The following is a 26,370-nucleotide window of genomic DNA, read 5'->3' as shown; positions in this document are numbered from 1 at the left end:
AATATTTTAGTAATTTTAAATAAAGCACAGATTACTAGTACATTGTCCTTATTTGTACATAAAAATGAATGTCTATAGAATTATGAATCATCACAAACTCATATAAGACCTCTTGCTTTTAGAGTATTTCTAAGCCCCTGTAGAAAGATGTGGTAGGCTGAGAATCACGCTAAATCTGACCCAAACTTAGTTCACATTTTGTTGATTTCTCTACAATTAAACCTGGAAACACAGTAATTGGAAAATAAATGTTTTCTGAAAGAATGAATGAATCTATTCTTCTAGTCCTTTTTTGACTGGGGCTAGAGTAAAAATGAAGAAGTGTGAGGGTTTGAAGAAAGAGAGTAAAAAATAATTATGGATTTGGGAAATAGGCAACAAAAGCAAATGATCTTCTTTGAAAATCTAGTAAACTTTAACCAACCACTGAATTCATCTTTGGTAAGCCTATCTCTAGAACTTTTTCCTTTGAATCTTTTCCTTATAAAATGTATGTAGTTTTGTGCATAAGAATAACCCTTATCCTTCTTTCATCTGAAAAATCATTTAAAGTAAATTTTAAAGCAAATTCTACACTGTCGAGTAGTTATTTCCATTAAATGTTATAAAACTGAAATGTTGAAAATGAACCAAGGCCTATTTTGACAGAACATTCTGCTATGCCCTGGAGCTCCAAGAGAGTCCTGGTTTCTCTCAGTCTTTGAGGGGCAGCCCTCAGGCACCAGGTCCCAAGGAGGCTCAGATGGCGATGAAGTTTAAACAATCTACAGAGGCACAGCCACCCCACACCAAACTTAGAGCAACTGCTAATGCAAAAATGACTAGGAACATCACTATTGGTAGAATTCCAGAATGTTCAGTCATGGATATGTTCTGAAGGGAGCTTACAGCTTATGTTGGCATGTATGTTACAAGTTGTTCAGAACTGTTCGGAATTGATGACAGCAGTGAGAAGTAGCCCCTCATCTCTGTGCAGCAGAGAGTGAAGTCTCTAAATGCGAAATAAGAACTCATCTTTAATAGGAAGAGAGGATGTGGAGGAAGGAGAGAGTGGAAAGAAGAGGTGGGTGGGAGAAAGAGGGCCTTTTCTAAACCCGATAACGTGTACCCCGAAAGGCTCTGCTACACTCCTTCACTCTTCACAGCTTATTAAAATGGTCTAGAAAAATGATGCATCCTTTTTCCAAACAGAGGGACATTTCAAAAGTACATTCCAGTGAGGAAGACATTGCTGGGAACTTTTTCTGAGTGTTCTGCTTGAATTTTGGTGAGAGTTGGGGAAGCGATGATATTGAAAACACATGCTTCACCCAGCTCTGACTACATATTTCACAGGCGTCATCAATGCAAAATCAAAAGGTGGGACCCTTATTTTTATAAGCAGGGGGAAAAAGTGACATTAAGACACTAAAATATAAAACATTTCCTTTCTTTTGCCATGATGTTTATTAACTATTTAATATTGAGCTCTGCAGGTGAGTGCAGATCCATAGCTTACTCCACACTGCTCACCCTTCTCACTTCAAGGGATCCTCTCCCATCAGCCTTGGGATCAAAGCACCTTGCACCTTTCCCCCTACCCAACCCCTCAGGGCAAAAAAGCCAATCTCCCCTTTCCACAGGCCTGCCATTCCAACCTACAGACCCCAAGAGACTGCAACCTCTGCAGCGATATAGACAGTATACTTTAATAGTGGTGGCAAAATCACCCACTGAATGCACTGTGGCACTGCCAGCCCATGTAAGGGCTGCTGCCCACCGTGTCCTGCCAGATGTCCTGACCCTCCCTGCATCCACACCCAAGTTCCTGCTGAAGGCGGAGGGTGGCAGCAGCTGTTGAGTGGGGGTGGGGAGAGGAGGGCTGAGCAGCAGGAGTGCCAGGGAACCAGGTGCTGAGAACCAAATTTGGGGCTGGGGTAAGAGGCCAAGACACGAGGGCCAAGGAGCAAAGCCCCTCTGACCTCACTGACAAGATCAAACTGAGAGGTAAAATTATTAAGAATTTCAAGACAGTGCAGTGCCCTTCTGAGTGCACTGGTCACATGCCCATGAAACCACCCCTGACCTGACCTTTCCACTCCCAGTCCCTCGCACCCAGCACAACTGTGATGTACCAGGTAGTCTTTATTTGGAGACAAATTCTCTCCCTGACATTGCAGACAAATACTACTTTATAATCTATTTCTCTTACCCACTTCCCCCCATAGCCAGTACACATCCTCTCCTAATTTGCAGACCTGTTAAAAATTAAAACTGTTGACTTTATTGCCTGTAGTTTCTTTCCTTGCCTGTGTTTTATATGTTCATCCCACAGAGAAATTTAGTGTTAAGGTGTTGTCTGTGAACTGGTTTAAGGTTTGGCAAGGGCTTGCTTTTGAAGGACAGCCTGAATACACCACATTTTCCAGTGAGTTCATCATTTCTTTTATATTATTTCTACAGGAAATACTATAGAAAAATCAGAACTGTGTTTGGATATTTTTCTTGTAAACAATAAGGTTCAGTCACATTAGCTATCAGATGGTAAGACAAAGCCTTCAAGTCAGCAACGCTTTTTCTTTTTTAAATACTCTTGTGTGTTACCACATAGGTATGAAAAGGCACGAATAATTCCCACAAGATCAGTTTTTAACATAGTGTTCAAAGGTAAGAGGGTATTTACATGCTGTGGGGAATGCACTGGGGCATGGTGGTCAAGTGCGCAGGTCTGAAGCCAGCCTGCCACTTGCACATTTCTTAATTTCTTGGGGACTTAATGTCTTCATTGGGAAGGATACTAACAATACTTGCTTCAAGGGTTTGCTGTGAGGATTTAGTGACCCATTTCTGTAAAGTCCTTGGCCCAGCACATTGTAGGTGCTCAGCAGCTAATGCAGTGCTGAGAACTTCCACTGTTGAGCAGCTACTGTGCACCCAGCTTGGTTAATGAAACACATCAGAGGCAAACATGTGGCAGCGTCTTCTTGATTTTGCTTCTCCCTTCTCGTTGAGTGATCCTGGTGGCAGGAGAAAAGTCGGGCATTGGCTTGGGATCCAAAAGCGAAAGATCGGGGACCAAGGCTCTCTCCCATATGTAGATTAAGCATGTAATTTTTCCAATCAACTGGAATGCTTTGAGAGAAAGGGCATGACTAGTAATTATGCCAGCACAAGTATTAACCATAACTGTGCCTGAGAATAATTTTTTTTCCTGAAGATTTCCACTCCAGGCAAATAGATATTTTTTCTTTTGTGCACTGGGAGGCTTTCCCGGCAAACCTCCCATCAGACTCTGGGTAGTTAGCTCCCACATCCATAGATCTATTGACCCTGATTGTGGAGGACAGGAGGGAAGGTGAGACTCAGCTCTGGCCCTGAAGAGATGACAATTTCGCTGATGAGACATGATACAGATAATAAAGAACAAAACAAAACAACTAGAGACAATTAGAGAACAATCCAAAACAGAAAAATACAAATGCTGGCCTTCACATCATAGCAATGAGGATTTGATTGCATTGGTTTTAAGAAGTATTCTTTTAAAAAGCACGTAATAGAGATGGTGGTGGAAGAGGAGAAGAACATGTTTGGGGACACAGTAGTGCTTTATGCGTTTTAACTAATTTAAACTTAAAAATAAAAGAAATTGTAAAGTCTAAATATTAACATATATCTGTTCCAGATAACCCTCTAATTTATCCTTTTATTGGCAGCTGGTTTTCCATTTAAGACCCCTTCTTAATCGCAAGCCTCTTGCAATCAGTCTGAGGTAAGGTGTACTTTTGGCTCATGACAAAAGGGCCATAAGCTAATGTGGGAGACCCTTTTAAATACAATTAAGAAATTTTAAAAATTAGATTTTGATTTTAGTGCATTGTGCAATACATTTGAAAAAATTCTTATGCATTATATTGAAATATTCTAAATTAGTTTTATTGTTTTTCCAAGAAAAGATAGACTTGGAGACAGTTCATCTATTGTTTTGTGAGGTCAAGAAGTCCATAAAAACATTATATTGAATCCAATAGAAAACACAGAACTTTGAAAAGATGTTATCTTTATCAAAACCTGGAAAAACGGTCATCTATTATCAAACAAGTTCTTTCTGGTATAAACTCATGATGAAATGTTTACATGATGGCATAAAATTTATTAACAAATTGATACCTGCTATGCCAATTTCTTTAAAAATCTTTTTTGAAGCTTACTTTAAGTTCTGCCAAATTTTTCACCTTGGAGAAAAATCAAGTGATTCTGAGATTCCTATTTTTTAATGAAAAACTTGGATTAATCTTGAAGATCCAAAGCCAAATACTTCCCAAGTGGTAAAACCATTTCCAGAAAACAAACTAAGAATTAGATGACATTTGAAATAGTTTTAAACAAAAGAGAAAAATACATCTTAAATGTGACCCACAGTTGTTTTAGACTTCCTAGGTCTCTCCCATGTATTAGTTCATTGTGCTTCTAAATTTATGACAACACTGGAGGTAAAAAAGAAATCTAAGTCCTTAGTTCCTCAAAGTTTTCTATTGGGATAGAATATGGAGCAGGCAAGATACATACACACACACACACACACACACAGTCAATTTATTAAGAGTGATGGTAAAAGAAAATGCTCAGGCTCTAAGATATTCATGGAGAGGGTCATAAATGTTGCCTGCCTTGGCCAGAGATGGCCTTGCAGACAGTAGTGGAGGTAGGGCTTGATGGATGGGAAGTTCATAATAAAGATGGTGGTGGAGATGGAAGGGGTAGAAGAGGACAAGTTTTGGAGGCACAGTAAGTGATTTACATATTTTAACTCACTTAAACCTTAATGAGTTAGGAAACCAATGGTTCCTTCTATAGTACATCGACTTCCTTTTCCTGGTTATTGTTTAAAGGACATCATAGAAGCAATAAATCAATGGCTTGTGTGTATTTTCTATTCACAAAAAGAGATAAAATTCTCTAAGTTTTAAGATACAGTAGGGTACGGTATTATAGCTTTCAGGTTCTAGAGCCAGATATGCTAGTTTCAAGTTCCAGATCTGTGATTTAGTAGCTGAGTAACTTTAGGAATTTCCTTAAACTCTCAGAGCTTTACTTTCCCTATGTGTAAAAGGGCACTAATAACACTACCTACTCCTACATAGCTACCATCCCTCATCTGCATTTTGGGACTGCCTTGTATTCACTGTTTGTTGCCATCTTGCCTTCTCCTCTCCTAGCCTCTTGCTAATTCTCTAAGGATTCTGCCAGGAAAGAAAGGAATGGAACTGGTTTCAATGGCTGGCACTGTATTTTTTTTCCTCCTGTTCATCTATCCTGCTTCTTTTTTACTAGTTATTTTTTAGCTTAATTAATTTCTTATATAGTTCCTCCAGTTTTTTATTTCCAACCTCTTTTTTCCACTATTTTTCTTCAATGAATCTGCCACCATCTTCCTCGTGGCACTTACTGCAATAAATATTCACTTCTTTTTTATCATTAGGTGACATTTATCCTTCGGTGTAACAAATACTAGCAATCTCCATTATTTTGTATTTTTTCCATTTCTATAAAAACAGGGAGCACATGCTTAAAGATTTTTATGACAGATAGAAGAGAACAGCAGAAGTTCTAAGAGTTGCAATAATAAAAGAAAAATTGTACATTTACTCCTATCTTCTATACGAATGTAAAAATTAAGGGTAAAATTTGTAAGGGATATTAATAATCTATATAAATAAAAATTACATAAAATTATGAGCATATAATTTATATTTATTCATATCTAGATCAATATTATAAACTACATTCAAAATTTTTTAAAAATTAATTTTCCCCTGTGAAATAAAAAAGTGAGAGACTTCAGAATAAGAAACTGATGATTACATTTTGGCCTGAAGTTTCTCATATAAAATTATCATCAGTTGAGTAAATAAAACAGTGCTGTGCTCTTATTTTGATCTATATTTAATAAGACAGGTCAATATTTTTGCTGTTATTGCTGAAAATTGCTTTATTAGAATAAGACAGAAATTGGAAAAGTGAAATCTAGAGATAAATCCTTACAACTGTATATTTTGTCCACCTATATCTTTTGAGAATTCACCTTTTTCTCCTTTCGAGGCCACTGCTGTGGATTTCTAATAGGCACCTGATGACTCTATTCAAGGGCACCATACAGGAATGCTCCCTTAATGATTAAAAGAGAATCGTGGCTATGGGAAAGAGGTGTGTGCACACCAAGGGTTGCTGTGTCACAGTGTTAGATTTTGCCTCTTCTTTTTAAAACCTGTTTTGAGAATTGTCCCTTCCAAGAAAACACTTCTTAAGTGTGACAGAAAGAAGAATATATCTTTTTGGTAACTGACAGCTCAGCTAAAACAATATACCTCTACAGTTTTACTAACACCCCACCGTCCAAAAAACAAAACAGAAAACAAAACCACTTAGACTACCACTTAGACCAAGGTTTTCCAACGGCATGAAAATCTTAGGACTGACCAGAACTTTTGTGGTGATTTAGCCCATTCATTATTAGCAATTGAGAAAAACAAAGCAAAGGAAATTTAGTAAATTACCCGACCACTTAGCTCATTATAATAGCAACTGGTGAAATTTATAAGATGGTTATTCAGTGCTAGGGTTTATATTAGCTGCCTTATATAATTTATCCATAGTCTTCACAACCTTCCTGAAAGATTTTTATATGAGAAAAATGAAGCAGAGAAGATATGACTTACCCAGAACTACTCCACAGTTAAGTCATGTTGAATTTGAATCCAGGTCTGTCTGACTCAAAAGACATGTACATTCTTTCCTCACATCATTCTGCCTCTCTGGGTAGAAGTGCATCTTTTCTAGAATGCGGGTGTTAGCACTCTAGTCCAGTGAGTCAACCAGGCTATTAGTATTGTGTCCTCGGCACTAGTGCAGAAATCACTGGGGCAGTAGGCAAGATGGCGACTAGGGAGAGTGGCTGAAAAGCCCATGACTGAGGGAAGGAAACTCGCTTTATTAGGGCAATGAGTGTAAAGGTTAGCAGCTGTGAGAACATGAGAGTTAAGAAATATGCCCTCTTAAATAAATCCTTTTGTAGTCCTAACATCTGATTGGAAGACAAATTCTTTGGTCAGAATTCATAGTAATGATGAATATATGTGTTTTTTTTTTAATTTAGGCTTTTCTTATAGTACAGATACTAAAATAACTTCTTAATTTGCACTACATAATTGATGAAAGAGAATGCTTTCCTTCCCAGGTGACATTGATTAAAGTATTTTCCGATGTCAAGAGAACATCATAAAGTATAACTATAAAGATTCAATGTCAAAAAAATTCTCATTTTTTTACTTTATTAGACATTTGAAAAATTACCAACAGCTGCACATAAAGGCAAAAACTGAATGCATAAACCAGAAATGAGAACATTCATATTGTGGGTAAGAAAAGGATACAGGAACCTAGAAGATCTATTTTATATGAACCATGTAGTACCACATCATTGCAAGATTCTCACAGCCATTTATAATAGTCAACTGAGAAAATACTACTTTTCTACTGCTCCAATTAATCTACTAAAATTTTAGTAAAAGATTTTACATTAGTAATTTTTTACAGATGTTTAATATGAATCATATTTTCCAAAACAGTCAAAGGAAATATTTTGTGTTTTAGTTTTACATGTAGGACTAGTATGTGACTTTTGGAAATGTCTCTGTCAATACTTGTTTGACACTTATAAGTGATTATTTAGTAGGAGTATTAGTCCACAGATCACTAAATGTTAACTTGAATATTTCTGAATGATCAACAGTGTCTCATTTCAATGGTGGTATCTCTTAAATGTATCAAAAAAGTGAAATGTGTCAGATGATGTGGCATTTCATATTTGTTTTAAAAATGAAAGTAATTTACTATGTTTGAGTATAGTTCAGTGCAACTGAACAAATACTACTACCCTATTACAGAAGAAAGTAAGAAGAAAAAATATAAGTGATTTTGTTTTCCATAAAGAAACAAAATTTTTTGCTCTTGTACAGCACATTGTACTAAAGGATTTCAACTCATCACTTATGACGATGAATTCACTATTGTGTCCATAGCACATCTGTGAAAAATAGACTTTATTACCATTTTATAGATGAACAGAATTGAGGATGATCATACAGTAAACTGGCGGCAGGAGGAGAATAGAATAAAGACTAATTTCAGACATACCATTTGTAGTAGGCAGAGTAAGGGCCCCTCTTATATTGCCCATATCCTAACCCCCAGAACCTGTGAATGCATTAGGTCACATGAAAGTTGCAGATGGAATTAATGTTGTTAATCAGCCAACTAAAATAAGGAGAACATCCTGGGTTATCCAGGTGGGCTCAATATAATCACAAAGATCCTTTAAAAGTGAAAGAGGAATGCAGAAGAGATCAAAGTGATGTAGTAGAAGTGCTTGGCCCACTGTTGGCTTTGAAGGTAGAAGAGAAATGCTGGAAAAAAAACAAAAACAAAAAAACAGATTCTCCCCTCAGAGCCTCTAGAGAAAATGCAGCCCTGCCCACACCTCGATTTTAGCCAGTGAGACCCATGTTGCATTTCTGATTTCCAAAAATGTAGGATAATAAGTTTGTGATGTTTTAAGCCACCAAGTTTGGTAATTTATTATAGCAACAAAAGAAAATTAATAGACAGCTGCTAATCAGAAGCAGTTAATACAAACATTCATTAATAGAGACTGTAATCAATCAATTTGAGTAACCAAAGAACAACCTTTAGCCTAGAAATGCAAGTCCATTTTGATTCCTTGGCATAAAGGTGGGAAAGGAAATACATAACAGGAATGTTTTTTCTCTTCTACTAGAATACTACTAGAAGAGAAAGGAGATTAATAAGAACGTATTGATTTAAAAGAGGTAAGAGTTTTAGAAAGGCTATTTGGAAATGCCTTCCAGGAGAAGTTTAGGAATCTGTCCCTAGAGATCTTTAAGATACACAGTCATCTATCCATTTTATCTACCTTGGATGGCCTAATTATACTCTTGCCTGATGACAAGAGTCTAGATTAGACAATCTCTCATAGCCTCCCACAACCTAAATATTCTACGCAGATGTGAGTCTATTCAATTCAGTGCCACAAATATGTAGTTATTTCCTATCTACTTAATATAAACCTTTATCCTGACTTTCCTAACATATTATGTAAGAAAAATAAATGAGAGAAAATTCTTCTTTATTGCAGAATCTCAGCTAAAAAATGCAGATGATAAAATTAGATTCTATCTAGAATATATCCAAAATGTAAAATTGCCATTTTATAACCCCAGTGTAAAATAATGAATCTGGGCAATGACCACCAATAGATGCTAAACCATTAAGTGAAAATTTGATGGTGAATTTTATAATGAAGAGATCAGGCTGAGACCACCTAAACATACCAGTTTTAACATCACTAAGTACAACACCAACCATCATGTACCTCTTTTGTGAACTATTAGGAAATATACGGTATCACCTACAAAATATTATTTCTCCGCAATAGCTGAATTCGAATCTAATGCACTTCCAAATCTAAATATCTTTTCATAGGAAATACAGGAATAGAGGATCCAGTTCAAAAATATAGATAAAAAAAAATGCAGAATGGAAGCAACCAGTTAAATACAGAATGTGGACCAAGATTTATAACCCAATTTCTCCAGCAAATCAATGACATTTAGAAAGGGAAAGAAAAGAGAATTGCTATAGAATAAAAGATATTTAAGAGACATAAACATAGGTCTATGCAACACGTAGACCTTGTCTGGATGCTGACTCAAAAAAGAAACAATTCTAAAGAGGCCTTTTAAGGTCACCAGAGAAATTTAAAGATGGACTAGGTATAAAATGATATTACAGAATTATTGTTATGTGATAAAGGCATGGCTTTATTAAAAATATTTCTCATCTGTTAGAGATGCATACTGAAATATTCAGACTTAAAAGTATGATATTCAATTATGATTTAAAATGTCCAGGTAAAAAAAATGTGTGTGTGAAGAACACATGAAACAAGATTAGCAAAACAGTGATATGTACTCAAGTTGCTTGGTGAGAAATGAGGATCATTATAATATTCTCTCTCCTTATTTGTTTGGACTTTTCCATAATAAAAAACTTTAAAGGATAAAACAATTGTAAATAAATAAAAGGGTACCTAGTTCATTTGATTATCCCTCACTATTGAAAAAGTGAAAGGTGGTATATTTGTGCTAGAAATTAGCTTTCTGTTTGTATTTTCATTAGCAATCTTATTTCTGTCACTTTAAGATTGATTTCCTTTCGCCTCATATGGAAAGGAAGTTCACAATTGACCAAATTCTCAATCTGCATAACCCAAAGGAAAAATGATCAAAAATAAAATAATACTTCTAACGCTCAATAAATAAAGGAGCAGTAGATCTGTTTCTCTCTGTGTGGGGTTAAGTATGCTGCATCAAGTTACTTTAATAGTAAAGAGTGAATGTGGTAGGAGAATATTTGCAAAATTTCAAATTCCTTATGGTTTATATGGTCAAGGTTAGTGTTATATTTGTAAAAAGCGTCTAATTCTCAAAATTTTAGTAAATGTAATTTATTTGCTTTAAAGTAATTATCTTATGATGTAGAATCTAGTCTAAACATTTAATTAACGATGTTACCCTGTTGCCTGAGTTTAAAATACAACAGAGACTTCTCTATGAGGAATAAGGGGCTACAGAACAAAACGGATTCATCTTCAACATTCTCTGTATACATGCATAAATGCTAGATCTGATCTACAGTAGTTCAAGTTACAAGATTAAATATCTGGAGTTCATGGAAAGACTCTAGCAATAATCCTAGCAGTGAGGCAAAATATAAATCTTGGACTGTTCAGAAAGCCTTTGAAAGCATTCATAACAGATGATCTCTTTTTAAAATGTTATTCTTTAAAAAGGTCTTATTTGCAAATAATTTTTCTGAACAAGATTTGAAGGTGACCACATTACATTTTAATGTGATTAAAACCTTTTCAAAAAAATGTAAAACTTTATAATATATATGAAACCTTTAATCTTTTTGTCTGAAATACTCCACATTTTTAAAAAGGTAATACATATTCTTTTCTTTTTAAAGGTAGCTTATTACAAAGAGACACCCAGAAAGCCATAGTTGTTATTTTCCACCAGAACAAAGTAAAGACACCAAGGAGGAAACTTAATCTACATAAACAAGCTATATTACAGAGATTCAAACCAGACATTTTAGCTTATTTTTTTCTCTATGCAATTTTAGTCATGGGGCCAGGGATTGTAGGTACAATGACAATAAAGTTGATTATTCCTGTAGTATATGCAGAATATGCATTACATAGTTTTTGATGTAAAAAATTGTGCTATCGGTTATAACAGTTATAAAGACTGTTTGTAATTCTGGCATTCTACTTGGCTGAGGATGTAGAAGAAATGATACTTACCTTCAACATTTATGTATCATGGAATGCCCATTACATTTTACCTGCCTTCTTCCCATGCCTGAAAGCCAAACATCTTACCGACTACAGCCTCAGTGTATTTCCCTTCCGCCGGAAGAGGGAAGTATTGGTTTGGTGATAAATTGCTGCCATATCCCAGGAGAAAACCTTCCAGTTTTGTGTTAGGACTTGGACGTAGGAACTTCAAGAGAATGGAATCACTTGTGGTATTGATGTGGACTTTCAGGCTTGGCCTTTTACCTAGAGATGGAAATGAAAATATAGGTGGCTGTTACTTTACCTCATTAACATTCCAGGACGATTTTGGAGCAAAGGTTATCTGTATTGAAAATCAGGTTATCTACTTAGTTACTCAATATCACAATACACCCATCTAAATAGCTACAGTATAGGTAATTTTTAGAATTAAATTTGTAAAAGTCTCAGAAAACAGACTTTATAACATATGAAGCAGTCTAGAATACAAAGTAGAATTGCAGGATTTAATATTTGGTAATTTGTCATTGAGAAGTAGATGGGATTTAAGGATATTCTGGCTCTTCAGGATTGCTCAGAACCTTCATTTTATACATACTGTCTGGGAATGGTGAAAAGATCTATAATTGGTAATTAAATTACTGCACTTTGAAAATCCCCTGCTTCCTCTATGATGCTCTTTGGCTATACCTCCACAAGACTTAGTGATTTATAGAGTTGGAAAGGGATGAAAGTGAGAGGGTTTCAGCTTAAGGGTAACTGAGATGGCAGAATAGGGAAGTCTGAAAGAGGAGAAGAGTTGAGGAGAAAGGTAATTTGTTCTATTTGAAGCTCACTGGGTCAGTGAGACAGTTACATGGAGATACCCAACAGTATGTTGAATGCTCAGGATGCTCAGAAATGGGATACAGATCCACCTGGATGTCTTTAGTTTCTAAATGATCATTGGATGATTTTTTTTTCACAGAGACTATAGAGGGTGAGGGAAAAAATTTAAATTTCTAAGGCCTGTTTTTCTTTTTAAACTGTGCTGGCAACAGGGGCAGATAAGTACAATAACCAGAGGCCTTGACCAAGTAGTGAGGAAACAACACTGTTCTTTATCTCTGAGGCCAGAGGAACCGAGTTCAAACGCCAGCTCTGCCACATACTTAAGAGTAGGGCCTCTGGCTACTCACTGAACAGGCTTGAGACTTCATTTCCTGATTTGTAAATTATGGATAATGGACAACAATGTCTACTTTGACAGGATGTTCACAAAGATTAGTGCAAATAGTACTAACTCAAAGCTGGCACATAGTAATTACTCAATAATTGGTTACTTGATTAGGTCCATTCATAACCCTTCAACCACAAATTAGAAGTCCAAAATGGTTTTTAAAATTTTTGTAAGTTTATGTCAAACTAATTTAGTAACAAAACAGGATCTTAACCATAATTAGGCCACTTAGTCTTTTATAATCTCACTGAATACTCAGTGTGACTATTTACATGTTTAACTGTAGAAATAGTGATGTGTTTAAGGAGTGCTGGTCAAGATACCACTGAAGAGATTACTTAATAAATATGGTCTAGGTAGGTATCCTAGTACACTTTAAAATCCAAAGATTTCTTGATTTCTAAAACATCTCAAATCCAAAGATTTCTTGATTTCTAAAACATTTAATGGTTTGGAACACTAGTCATGCAATGATAGTTATCATTCAACAGTTACTGTCTGGCTCCAAGTGTTTTAGATAAGAGATTGTGAACTTCAATTATTTTCTTTCTTTATTCCACATGGATTTCACATTTTTTTAAAAAGTATTTTACCTATTGAGAAGATTGCATTTACAAATTTAATAATTCACATGCTATTTCTCATTAATCAAAGTCATATTGTATATATACCAGTCAGTACCTCTGAACACCATGGGTTTTCCAGTCATATACTAAATTCATATTATTCCAGCCAAAATAAGCCTGGACCTCCTCAATATAGCCACATAACAGGATTCCATTAAGCCATTGAAAAAATAAAAATAACCCTTTCTTGAATACCAGCTTGTGGGAACCATTGTTACCTCAGCATCCAGTACTACTGTTTCTAGATATACTTTGTACTTCCCAAGAATTTGGTGTAATTTCTGTGAACTTCTTGATTCTCAGATAGCTATTCCTATACTTGTGGCAAAGTTGAAACTCAAAGTTTTAAAATATTAGGTGGCTTATCCAAAGTCTGAGGAAGATTTATCTAGTGCAGCTAATCTAGTCCAATTCTCTCATAAGCACAAACAGCTAAATTGAGGGCAGCCTCACCTCTGTCACTGTGCAAGTTAAGTACAGGGTCAAAACTGGATATCAGGTTCTCACTAGGTTGGACTTTTTCAATCGTTTTTATTGAGAACTTCATCATTAGCCAATAGAGTTAGGAGAGGCCAATCCCCAGACATAATATTCAAGTTGATGTTAACTGCTGATGTTTTGTCCTAACTTCATTAGATTTTGATGAGGTGGTTTATACTTCAGATATAATAGATTTTGTCCAGGCCAATTTTTTCCCTTCCTAGTTATGTTAACCCTAGAGTTACTTCATCCTGTTCAACAGAATAGAACAAATATAAGTCAAGCACATACATATTCTGCTACCTTAGAAGGTTATCAGATCTCACAATAAATCAAAACATAGCTGGCCTGTTTTCAACACCTTGTTGGGAAGAAGAAATTAAGGAATCAGTGTACTTAGGCTGCATGTATGTTTGACTAAGAGCTGAGAGTCACAGAATCATCACATTAGACTTTGCTCATAGATTTTGTCCTGATGTACCACATTATCTATCCCCTTGGAAAGTGGAAAGGATGGCTACACCAAGTGAGAAAAACACAGGCTGTAAACAGAAGCACTGACTGATAGAAGTGGAAGTGTTCTCACTTCCTCTGCACAGGAATTTTTATGACTCCAGTCTTTCTCCCTTTTACTAATAACCTATGTCAACAAATACATCAACATCATGTGACTTTTCAAATGAATTGGCAGTTAACTGCCCTCCTTAATCCAAAATTCCAATTCATGCTACTTTCTAGTGCTAAATTTTAAAAAGCCTCGAAAAAGTGAAACACACAGACAAGTATTCCCTCAAAATAGAATCATAAACTTAATATTTTGAGACTATCGTTCCAGTTCCTTATTTGGAGGCGGCACTCAAATCCCTTCATTATCTTGCCACATATTACTTATTGTCATATTGCTTCTCAACATGTTATTTGTTTTTGAACAGTATAATCTTCTCATATTCTGCGGTACATACTAGGCCCTGGCCCTACACCTGTGCTCACATTGCTACCCAGTATGGTTCCCTCCATCTCTGGTTTGTTTCTCTCTACCCTTTTGTTCTTCCAGTTATTACTCCATTAATCCCTTCAGTGCTCAGCAAGAAGCTTAAGCAATTTTTACCCTTTCAGTCTGAATAAGTTTGTAAAGTGTTCCTTCAAATGAGTATTTAAACTTTATCCCATTGGACAATTTCCCCAATATTTTAGGGTGAATCTGTGAATCTTATAATAATTTTTAATCTTTGATAAATTTCTTTTCACTCCGAGTAATTCTGGATTAATGGTTTGGAACACTAGTCATGCAATGACAGTTATCATTTGACAGTTACTGTGAAGGCCTCTGGTGAATGACCTAGAAATTATAGGGAAATATAACATGATACAAGCAAACTAGAAAAACAGTTATAAGTAAAATGGCATATATGTTGCCCAGAAAACCCCAGGAGTAGACACATAAGAGTACTGAAGAACATTTATTGTACCCTTACCTGAGAAACAAAGCATATACCAATCAAGAGTAAGAGAAAATAAAGAATGTAAACATTTCAAGGAAGCAACACTTGTATAGCTGAGGAAAAACGTTGCATATTGGCAAAGTGGAATCTTGGCTCTATAACAGTAATTCTAGTCCTCTGTTTGCAACACTCTAGGGTATCTCTAAATATTCCAAAGGGTGTTGTGAAATTCTGTAATAAAAAAATGTCTTTCAAAACAAAATTAGAATTTCCTTTTAATTTTTGAAAGTAAATACATGCCTTGTGGCACTAAAAACAACGAATAAGGTAGTGAGACTAAAAAATCAGACAAAAGGTAGGCACTATAAGTTCATAGGATACTCTAGGTCAATCTGAGGAGACAGGTTGCTGTTCCTGTAGGTACAGGTGTTCAGCGAATATTTAATAATCACCCCAGAATTCTGAGTTCCTGTTGTCAGTTTCTATAAAGCTCTGCAAAGACAAGTAGCACAAACACATGGCACTTAGTTAAACCAGCTAACCTACCATGAACATCCAGTCTTGGATTTATGAGAAAGGAGTTACTATTATAACCCATTCAGTAGGAAGAATACTTTCATGTCTAATTTCTCCAAAAATTATACTTTTCAAAATATTTCAAAATTTAGTCTAAATTGTTTATAGGAAGTTGGTCAAGTTGATAAAATCACTTCAGAAGAAAAACTCCAAAATACTAAAGCTGTCTTCTAAAATTGAAAAATATGTTTACTATAGCAGCAATAATTAACTTATGTGCTTTCCATTTTGTGAAACATTAGTGAAGAAATTAGAAATATTTTAAATAGCAGGTTTTGAAATAAACCATATTGGCATTAATTTCCATAAAATATTATATAAAAGAAAAGCTAATAATATTGATGTCAAGAAAATAATAACTCAATCATTTCAGGATTAAAAGAATAAACCTGATTCTTACCCACAGTATGTTTATCCTTTTTTGCACACATTTTATTTATACTGCCAACCTCTATATTTATTCAGTCACTTATTGGGTTATACAAAATCATATTTTCTTAGATATCGAAATTATTAAATTCTTGCCAGTTCAGATACAACATATGAAGCACACATTTTAAAAACTGATAAATTGATCAAATTTTAAAAGTTTTGAACTTTAAAAAAAAACTAACTTGAAAAATAAAAGCCAATCTATGGATTGGGAGAAAATATGCTTAATACATATCAGTTAAAGGAATTGTATCCAGAATATTTAAAAGAATTCTTTCTACCCAATAAGAAGGCAAAACATTTAAAAAAGGGGGGCAAAGAATTCAAATAAATTCATCACTAAAAGAGATATATGATAGCCAACAAGCACATGAAGAGATGCTCAAACATCAGGGTCGTCATGTTTTCTGTAAGGGGTCAAATAGAAAATAATTTAGGCTTTGCAGGCCAAATATTCTCTACCACAACTACTCAACTCTGCCGTTATAGCACAAAAGTAGCTACAGACATTGTGTAAACAAATGAATGAGTCTGTGTTACCATAACACTGTATTTATAAAAATAGGGACCTGGTCATAGTTTACATTGTCAAACATCATTAGCCTTTAGAGAAATGCAAATTAAAACCATAATGAGATATCATACACATAAGAATGGATAAAATTAAAAAGACTGTCAAGTGTTAGGCAGGATTTGAACAACTGTGGTTCTCATTCATTTTCAGTGTGAACGTTAAATGGTATAACTTGTGGAAACTGTTGGGCGGTCACCAAATAACCATTGATTTTATGTCAAGGTGTGTTTATCCAGGAGAAATGAAAACATAAGTCTGTGTAAAAACTTGTATGCAGCTATTCAAAGTAGCACCAAACTCAAAACAACCCAAATGTCCTTCAACCGTTGAATGAATAAACAAATTATGGCTTATCCATACAATGGAATACGACTCAGCAATAAAACAGAACAAATTATGGTTGAATCTCTGTCTGGCATGCCGTCATGGTCAATAACCTTCTTCGTCTCTGTAACCACCTTATACACAATCCATCTGATGTAAGGTCATGTAAGCACCTTGGCATTATAACACTGGTGAAAGTAGTTTTAATAGTGCCTAACATTATTATTCACCATTCAACAAATGGTACATATATAAAATCAGCAAGTCTTTTTAGGCATTATTATTATGCACCAAGAACTTACAATTCTGAGTATTCCATGTTCTTAGACAGTGGGTTACTAGCAGAAAACATTCCAATGCCTTTATGGTCACAGCTGCTTATTAAAAAGCTATCAAGACATCACAGCTCACGTTTAAGTATTAAGTAGTGGTTACTATTTGACAACATATTCAAAGGCTTCCAAAAAATCAGTTGATAGCATTACAGTTCGATTAAATAAAATCTATGCTGTTATACAAACCACATTTTAACCTTGGACTTGGCAATAATTTAACATTCACTTTACACTTAGAAAATCAAAAAGGGATCATGTAATATGCTTGGTGCTCAATGACTCTCCCTGTCCTGGTACCATGATCCAAGGAAGGAAAAAGAAAACCATATGGAGTTTCAGTAATTTTCCTGTGACAGCCACAGGGTGAAGGAAGTGGCCGAAGGCAGTTAGACAAGTATCTTCAGTTGTTCCTGATCCTTAAATAGAAATGCTTAGTCTGTACTCTATAGCATCACATTCTCATACCAATAACAACTTGAAAGCCAGTGATACAAGTGGAAGTTTCCATTGCAGAAAAAGCATGCAACATCAGTTACATATTTTAAAGAGAACAGAAGTTAAATGTAGCTATTAATTATATAATATTAGGCATTAAAAATGACTTCCACCAGTGCTATAATGCCAAGGCACTTGAACAAATCTTTCATTGGAAAAAGTCTGTGCAAAGTGGTTATGAAGATGAGGAAAGAAATAACCCATTCTGCAGCTGACATAATGGCATGCCAAAAATAATAGGCAGAAGGAATTAAATTGCTCTGGTGGTGGTAGTGGTCATGGTTTGTGTATGCAGAATTATAATTAAAAACACTCAGAATAATTATTAGATGTATCATTTTTAAATTTCATGTTCTTATATTCCAACTATCAACTCCATATAGCTCGTGGCATCCTGGCTCTCTGGATTTCCAGGCTGGAATTATTTCTGGAAATCCCATAGATTCACTATTGCTCTCTTCCTAACTATTAGGGAATGGAGTTTAACCAAAGGCCTGATACAGAATTTCTGAGAACTTGCAAAGAACTAGTGTGCAGTAAACATGGAGCAGCTCTACAACACATTTTACAGAAACGGGGATGCCACTAACAGTTGTTTAAGTTGTACAGTGCGAAATTCTAAATGGCACCATTCAAGTCATCTTTAATTTATGGCTCTATACAGCAGCCACAATCATAGACACCATGCAAAAATAATTGCTACTAACAAAAGTAGGTGATTTGATAAGAGTAGTCAACCTGAAACTCTCTAATCTCTTCCCATAGTCCTCAAGATGCTTCTGCCTACTCTGCCCTTCTTACTACATGACTTTGGTTTGTCATCCCTGCCTTCTGATTCTGCTGTCACTGGTAATGATGGATATGGGTGGTGGGAGGCCTGATATAAGGAAGATAGAAATTTGCTACAAAACTTGGACATTTTGCTCCCTAATTTACAAATGCAATTATTTCACCAAATATATGCAACTGAGTTGATGAATCAAGGATCTAAATAAGAATAGAGGAAAAGATTCTAGGCATTCAGGAAATGGTGAATTAAGAGCACATAGCTTTAGAGGTGAACAGAGGACATCCCTACTTGTTTTTAAAATACACACCAGAAAACATAAGAAATCTTGATTAAGATCACTTAGATATATATGAAGCAAGATTTTTATAAATCTAAAGAAATATGACTTTTTTTTTAAAGTACAGGAAAAAAAGTTTGTGGTAAAAGTCCCATGAGCCACATGAACAGTTTCCAGGAACAGGGAATGGGGATCAGAACATAATTTTACATGTAAGTGATCAGTGTTAGCAAGAAGTTCAGACTACAGCGTACCATGATCTCTATTCCAGCATGAGCGGAACAGCATGTTCCCTCTCCAGTGCCCTGTGGTGAGTCTCCAGTTGGAGGATATGTTCCACATGCAACATGTACTTAAGAGTTTAAGAAATAAAATAAAAAGTCCCAGCTCTCTTAGAGAGCTCCCCTCATAAAGCCACATTTGAATAATTCCTGTAGGGCCATAACCCCCAGGAGTCAACATGTTAACTACATTAGGACCTTAGAGTCACCAAATACCCAGAGGATGTTTGCCATTGAATTTAAAAAGAAATGCTCTTTTGCCAAAATCTGAGTGAGTTAATGTGTGCTTCCTAATGGCACTTTACATCTGTTTGCCCAACTATTTGAATAAGTGAGTTCTATTTCAGCTAAAACCACCATGGTGTCCACCTTGGTCAGAATTCCCAGTGTCCTGATTCCTCAGGCCAATACTTGACCATCTGGTGACTTTGGCTGACTGAATGAGACAGATTAAACCTGCCAATGTTGACATTTCAGTTCCACTTGGCAGAAGCAATAACTTTGTTACCTACTTTGTGACCCGACCAACAGCCAAGCAGAAAAATTACTTTTCAGAGAATACCTTTCTTAAGAAGAAATCTCATCCTGAGACATGCACAACTGTCATTTGCATTCACTCCCTTGATCTAACTCTCCCTAAATTATTTTTTAAAGGCTGGAGCATTCTGGGCTTTTTTGGGGGGAGTGGGGCGGGGAGTGCAGGGTAGAGGCAACCATATGACTATGCAGGAAGGGAGACATTGACATGGTTAACTTCAAACAACAACAAAATCTAAATAAAATCTATTTTTGCTTTGGGGGAATTTGAGGAATATGTATTTTTATTCATATGCTTTTCATTTTATTCATTTATTTGCTACTAGGTACTAGACATTACTGATATCAAGTCAAATATGACCTGCCTGATCACAAAGTTTGTGCATTCTAGCAGTAAATTAGGTAGATGAGCAAGTCAACTATTTCAGTGCAGCAAGATCAGTGCAATTAGTACAACGTGGCTACAGCAGAGGGGCTAAATCTGAGGGTAAAGGTGGAAAGAAAGGATGTGCAAAGGAAGTGTCCCTTTAGTCTTGTTAAACTAGCCACAAAAATAGTTTTTATTCTATAAGGATATACCAAATGCAGATAGGGAAGGAGATCTCAAAGTTTATTTTCTATATTGTTTTAGACAACTGATAAATTCTTAGTAATTACTATTTTTTAATAGATGCAAAAGGAAAAGAAGAACTTGAATAGGACAAGAGATTTAACAAAACTCATCTCTCTTCTTTTTGTTCTCTGCTTGATTTTCATGAAAATCCTGGAATTGATTTGCTTACATTCTCTTGCTATTTAAAGGAAGGAGTGATGGTAGTTGGTGCTCCTAATGGAAGGTGGGATCAGGTCCACGCCAGAGTTCTTAAAGAGTGATCTCTCTATTAGATCATCAACATCATCTGGAAACTTGTTGTACATACAAATTCACAGATCCCACTGAAGACTTCATGAGTCAGAAATTCTGGGAAAGGGGCAGCAATCTGTATTTTAACAAGCTGTCTGTGTAATTCTGATGCATACTCAAGTTTGAGAACCATTATTCTCAAACTTGAGAGTACATCAAAAATAGAATGAATGGGCTCCATATCTTTCAAAAGAGATTTACAGAGGAGACAAAGAGCGATTAAGGGGATTGTTTTATAAACTATATATATATATATATATATGTTTAACCAAAGTACTATATACTTGAAACTAATAAAGTAAAGAGATTTACAGATATGCAATACAATACATGGAAAAAAGGATCTCACTCACAATTTTGTTAGATTTCTTATCATGAAAACTTTATACGTATTTTGGTCTGTGAACTCTGTGAATTAGGTTTTCTAGAATTATAATTTCTAAAGAAACATAAGGTAAAATAGTTTTAAATATTTGGAAAATTTCTCTTACTTCTAGCACCAGTATATGTCTTTAAATCTAGCCAATCTTTTTAGAGACTTATAAGATGAGTTAAATTTTATTGTAAAAATATTCTAATATACAAAAGAGCTGAAAGAATTGTGCAGTGCACATCAACAGACACCACCAAGTCAATGATTAATATCTTCTTATACTTGTTCTATTACATATTTATCTCTCTATTGCTCTATCCATCCACCAATTCATCTTATATTTTAATAAATTTAAAAGTTGCACTTCAGTATTATTTACTCCTAAACATTTCAGCATGCATACAATTAACTACAGTTAAATGTTTTTCTTTTGAGATAAAATTTACATATAATACATAAATCTTAACTATACATTGCTATTTTTTTTGCAAATTCTATATATCTATGTAACTCAAACCCCTATCAAGACTTAAAATTACCATCAACCTAGAAAGTTTCCTATGCTCCTTCTCAGTCCATTCCCACCCCACCCTCTCGGAAACAACTATGTTCTGATTCTTACTACCATAAATTAGTTTTGCAAATTCTAGATTTCAAATAGAATCCTGCAATACATATTCTTTTATGTAAAGCTTATTGCACTCAACATAATGTTTTAGATATTTATCACTTTTATTGCATGAATCAATTTTTGTTATTTTCATTTAGTATTCAGATAATCATTACCAACATTTTTACATCTTCCAGCGTCTTTACAAAGTGTCAGCCTCTCCTGATTCACTAATTTTTTTAAATGCTGATTATATTGTATAAAATTTTCTCTGACAAGGGAGAATTTTACATATGTATATATATCAGATATTTATTTACATTATGCTATTTACCAGGCAAACAACTAAACTATAAAGATTCCTACTTACAATATATAATTAATACTTAATTATAAGACTTAAATGTTTAATAGTAAATGCAGACAAAACTACATAATGGTTTTATCTTCACTGGAAGGCTAAGTAATGGTCACCAATACTCAAGTTCTCTGATATTGTTCCCTCTCACTCCTAACTAATGGAATGCAAGGCACAAGTGAGCCTCTTTTGACAAAAAAAGTGTGACAGTGACTTTCTTATTTAAGACTGATGTTCACTAAGAAGAAAGTAGATAAATTTAAAGACGTGTCATAAGGAAAAAAATGTTTACCCTGTCAGTCTCGAAATGATCAGGTATCAAAAACCAGAAAAGATGTTGTTATGATTAATATTACTTTCTTTGGTCAATTTTTCAAAAGGACCAATACTCCGTTTTATTTTCTTTTCTCAATAACTCTAATTTGGATACACAGTAAATTCCATTGACCAAGTAATAGTTGAATTTAATCAATGTTCCTCTTTATCAGACAAGGCAGAAAATGCACACAATTTAACAGCACCATAAGAAACCCTGCACGTACACAATTAAATATTTCCATTGTGAAAACATTGCTCCAGGGAGCAAACTGGAAATATTCTTGATAAAAATGAAAATTTTGCCATCTTATAAAACACTGTCAAATAGTAACAAAACTTTCTTAAATAAATCTGGCTTTTATTTATTTTGCAAAGTCTCACAAATAAAAATATGAGATGGAGCTGAAACAAATGGTTTCATCTGCCATCACTGTTTAGATATCTGGAAACTTCATGCATTATTTGTAATTTGTTCAGTTAATAAATACCTAGTGCTGAAAAATAACTAACCCACCATGAGAGTGTGACCAGGTGGCCTCAGGTACAAAGACAAAGTGGGCCATGACACCCTAGGAGGCTCTAGGAAGGGCCATTTGCTAACAACCCCATAGTGGGGCATCTCATTTTAATACGTTGCGGAAGAAACAGAAGGAGTTCTGGTATCAACTTTGCCTTTCACTGTGTTTGACCTAGGTTACCTGTCCTCTCTAAGCCTCATTTTTCTCTTCTAGAATGAATTGGAGAATCCCAAATCCATTCTCAATCTTATATTTAAGAAGATCTCTAGCATCTTATCTAAACAAGATACTATCTTCCTATTAAAATGCAGGAAAATAAATCAGAAAATGAATTTGTTTCTAGAAACAATATTCTAATAACTTCTAGGTAATCTATTTTTCACAGGACTCTCAAATTGCACCTCAAATGTGAAAAAGAGAAATTGTTTTCGTAGGCATTGGAAAGAATGTGTGTGACTACAATATAATCTTTTAGAGCTTTTGTGAGGTATAATCTTACAGCATAAAATTCACCCATTGTGTAAGTATACAGTTCAATAATTTTTAGCAAAGTTCTAGACTTTACTATATCTACCACAATCCAGTTGAAGAACATTTTCATCACTCTAAAATATTCCCCGTACCTATTTCTAGTAAATCCCTGCTCCTATCCTTAGCTCCAGGCAACAACTTGTGCTTTCTGCTTTTCTGGTAATTTAATATAAATGAACTCATACAACCTGTGTCTGGCTTCTTTGACTTAGCACAATGTTTGTAAGATTCATTCATTCATGTTGTATCACTAATTCATTCTTTTGATTGTTGGATAGCATTTCATTTTATGAATATTTCATTTAACCACTTTCTCAGCTGATGGATTTGGGTTATTATGGATTTGGCTTATTATGAAAAATGCTGCTATTATGAGTAATGCTACAAGTCTTTATATAGACATATATTTTTGTTTCTCTTGGGTAAATACCTAGGTATAAAATAGCTGGGTAATATGGTAACTTCGTGTTTATCTTTCTAAGAAACTGCAAAACTTTTCCATATTTATACTAATATTTAAGATTATGAATATTGCTTTTGCTTGAAGACAGCACGAAATGGTGATCATCCAGAATATGAGCTATATTGTTTTATCACTACCACTAAATATAAGTTATATAATGAAATTAATACTTTTAAAATCTGAGATCTTTATCTTTAGTCATTAATGAGACAAGACTACTTTTCTTGTTACAATATTTTAAAGTAAATAACTTCAATTTATCAAGAATGCAAGAGATAAGCTTTTTGTCAAACAGTGCAGTGGTCACTGACATTCTTAGCCATGACTCTGATACAGAATAAATCACTAAGTTGTCTTCTCAGTCTCCAGTAATTTTAGTTTTAAGAATATTTTACCTATACTAATTGTTAAAATTTGTTCACCAGAGAATTAGCCAATTCTGGAGAGATTAACTTTATTATAACTTATACCTAATATTAAAGTGGCATTTGATGTAAACTTAGTTTCTGTAAACCAAATGCCTTAGCTGGGTTTTTCTGTGTAAATAAATATCTATACTGACTTGGGATTTGTTGCTATTTTGATAATATTTGTCATTGTTTGTTTTTCAATAAATTAAAATTTAAACAGAATTCAAACATTTTGAATGCCTAAGATGTTTTTCAATATTATTATAAATATATTAATATAAAAATATTAATATAAAATATTAAAATTTCTGATAGTGCTCATTTCTCATATGTATATATTTCATTCTTAAATTCTCTGATGGTTGTGATTAATGTAGCATTTAATGTAGCATTTAAATTTTTCTAGAAAAAGGAAGCCAAAATGTGTTGGTATTACTGCCTACTGGTCTGACATTAAAATTTCTCAGCCTATATGGTGGATATGATTCAAGCTTAAGACTAGGTACTTAAAATGAGATTTTATAATATTTACAAAAAATGAGCAAAATCTAACTGAATGAGTTAGGGGGAAAATATCTTCTTAAAATTGCAGAAATAAGAAGGAAGTCTTCCTCATAACTCTTTTTCATGTGACAAAGTTTTTTTTCTCTTTTTCTTGTATTTAGAACTTAGGAGCTGTGACAAATTGCCCCTACGTCACTCCAAATTCTAAACTAGGAAATGAAGGAACAAGATTGTGCTTTGAGTATTCCAAGTACTCGTCACAGGAGATTGTCCCTTAGATACTGAAAATGTGAATAATTCAATTCCCACTAGTCATACTATTCACCGATGTGAGAGGAATCAATTTCAGTTGTAAGAGAAACAGGGGAAGAGAGGCCAGGAGATGTAGTAAAGAACTAAAGTAAGTTGAAGTTGAGATAGTAAATTGTTAGGTAACAGAAGCTATTATAAATCTGAGAAAAGAGATAAAAAATATATGACAAGGCAGCAGGAAATAGACACAAGAGAACACTATAGTAAAAATCCAAGGTTCCACTATGTGGTATCCAGACTTCCACAGCAGTACAACTGTTATGACTCGAGAAGGAGACAAATGTTAAGGATGGGTAGAAATTAGCCAAAGTGTTAGTATGCATATGGGGTGAAAACAGAGGGCAGGAACAGCATTCTCAGGCAGCTGGAATAGCATAAGCAGAGGCACTGAGAGAAGAAACTAGTATACTTAGAGACTCTAAAGAAGGTCAATGAGGATGGGATATAATAGGGCAAGGGGTGCACAGTGAATCTTCAGAGGACAGAAGGGACCCCATGTAGGCCACGTTATAGAACTATCATTGTGTTAAAAGCAAATCTAAATTATTTCACAACTAAGCTGTATACATACACATTGACACAAACTTCTGAAAAATGAATATAAAATTTAAATCTTAGACAGTTATAAAATATACCCACATGGTAGAAATCTTGCCTCACATGCCCTCAACAACATGCAACTCAAGTAAAATTCTCGGAGCAAAATTTGATTTGTAAGGAAAAAATGCTGTATTTTAATAAACACACGCAAATATATTTTACAAATAGATTGGTTTCAATGGAATTCAGTCAATACAGGTCCCTCCTGCAAACATCATGTGCTATTAAAATAAATTGTTATTGCTTTATTTGTGAAGTAATAAAGGAAATGCTTACTTCTCTTAAAAATGTCAATTATTAATTCCATTCTTTAGCCAAAAGTTAAGTGAAAAAAAAGCAATTGGCTCTAATTGTCTCAATTTGCAAGAGTAGCTTGAGAATTATACTGCTTACAACTTACTGTAATTGTCTTTCCCAAATTATGACTTTATTGCACTGTTTAGCTCAGACTGGTAGCACATTTTCTAGTTCTTTTCCTATTACACTCATCTTCCTTTCCACCCCAATAAAAACTAGTGGTTACCAGAGGACTATAGACTAGTGGTTACTAGTGGGGTTGGGGAGGAGGGGGATGTAGATGGGGTAAAGGGGTCAAATACAGAGGGATAGAGGGAGGGTGAAGTGAATAAAGGGGATCAAATATATGGTAGCTGAAGGAAACT

The 26,370-nt window shown here is 34.7% G+C and overlaps 1 protein-coding gene across 1 annotated transcript in view; it reads right to left on the bottom strand.

Moving 5' to 3' along the window:
* The window catches only part of ABI3BP (ABI family member 3 binding protein), a 237,092-nt gene that overhangs the window by 160,525 nt on the left and 50,197 nt on the right, over positions 1 to 26,370 (bottom strand). The window contains 1 exon segment of the mRNA XM_023527700.1: positions 11,504 to 11,683. Within this exon segment, the coding sequence (XP_023383468.1) occupies positions 11,504 to 11,683 (180 nt within the window).

This window comes from Pteropus vampyrus, unplaced genomic scaffold (assembly GCF_000151845.1).
Source record: "Pteropus vampyrus isolate Shadow unplaced genomic scaffold, Pvam_2.0 Scaffold1, whole genome shotgun sequence".
NCBI classification, from domain to species: Eukaryota; Metazoa; Chordata; class Mammalia; order Chiroptera; family Pteropodidae; genus Pteropus; species Pteropus vampyrus.
This window is presented reverse-complemented; position numbering and strand designations above follow the sequence as displayed.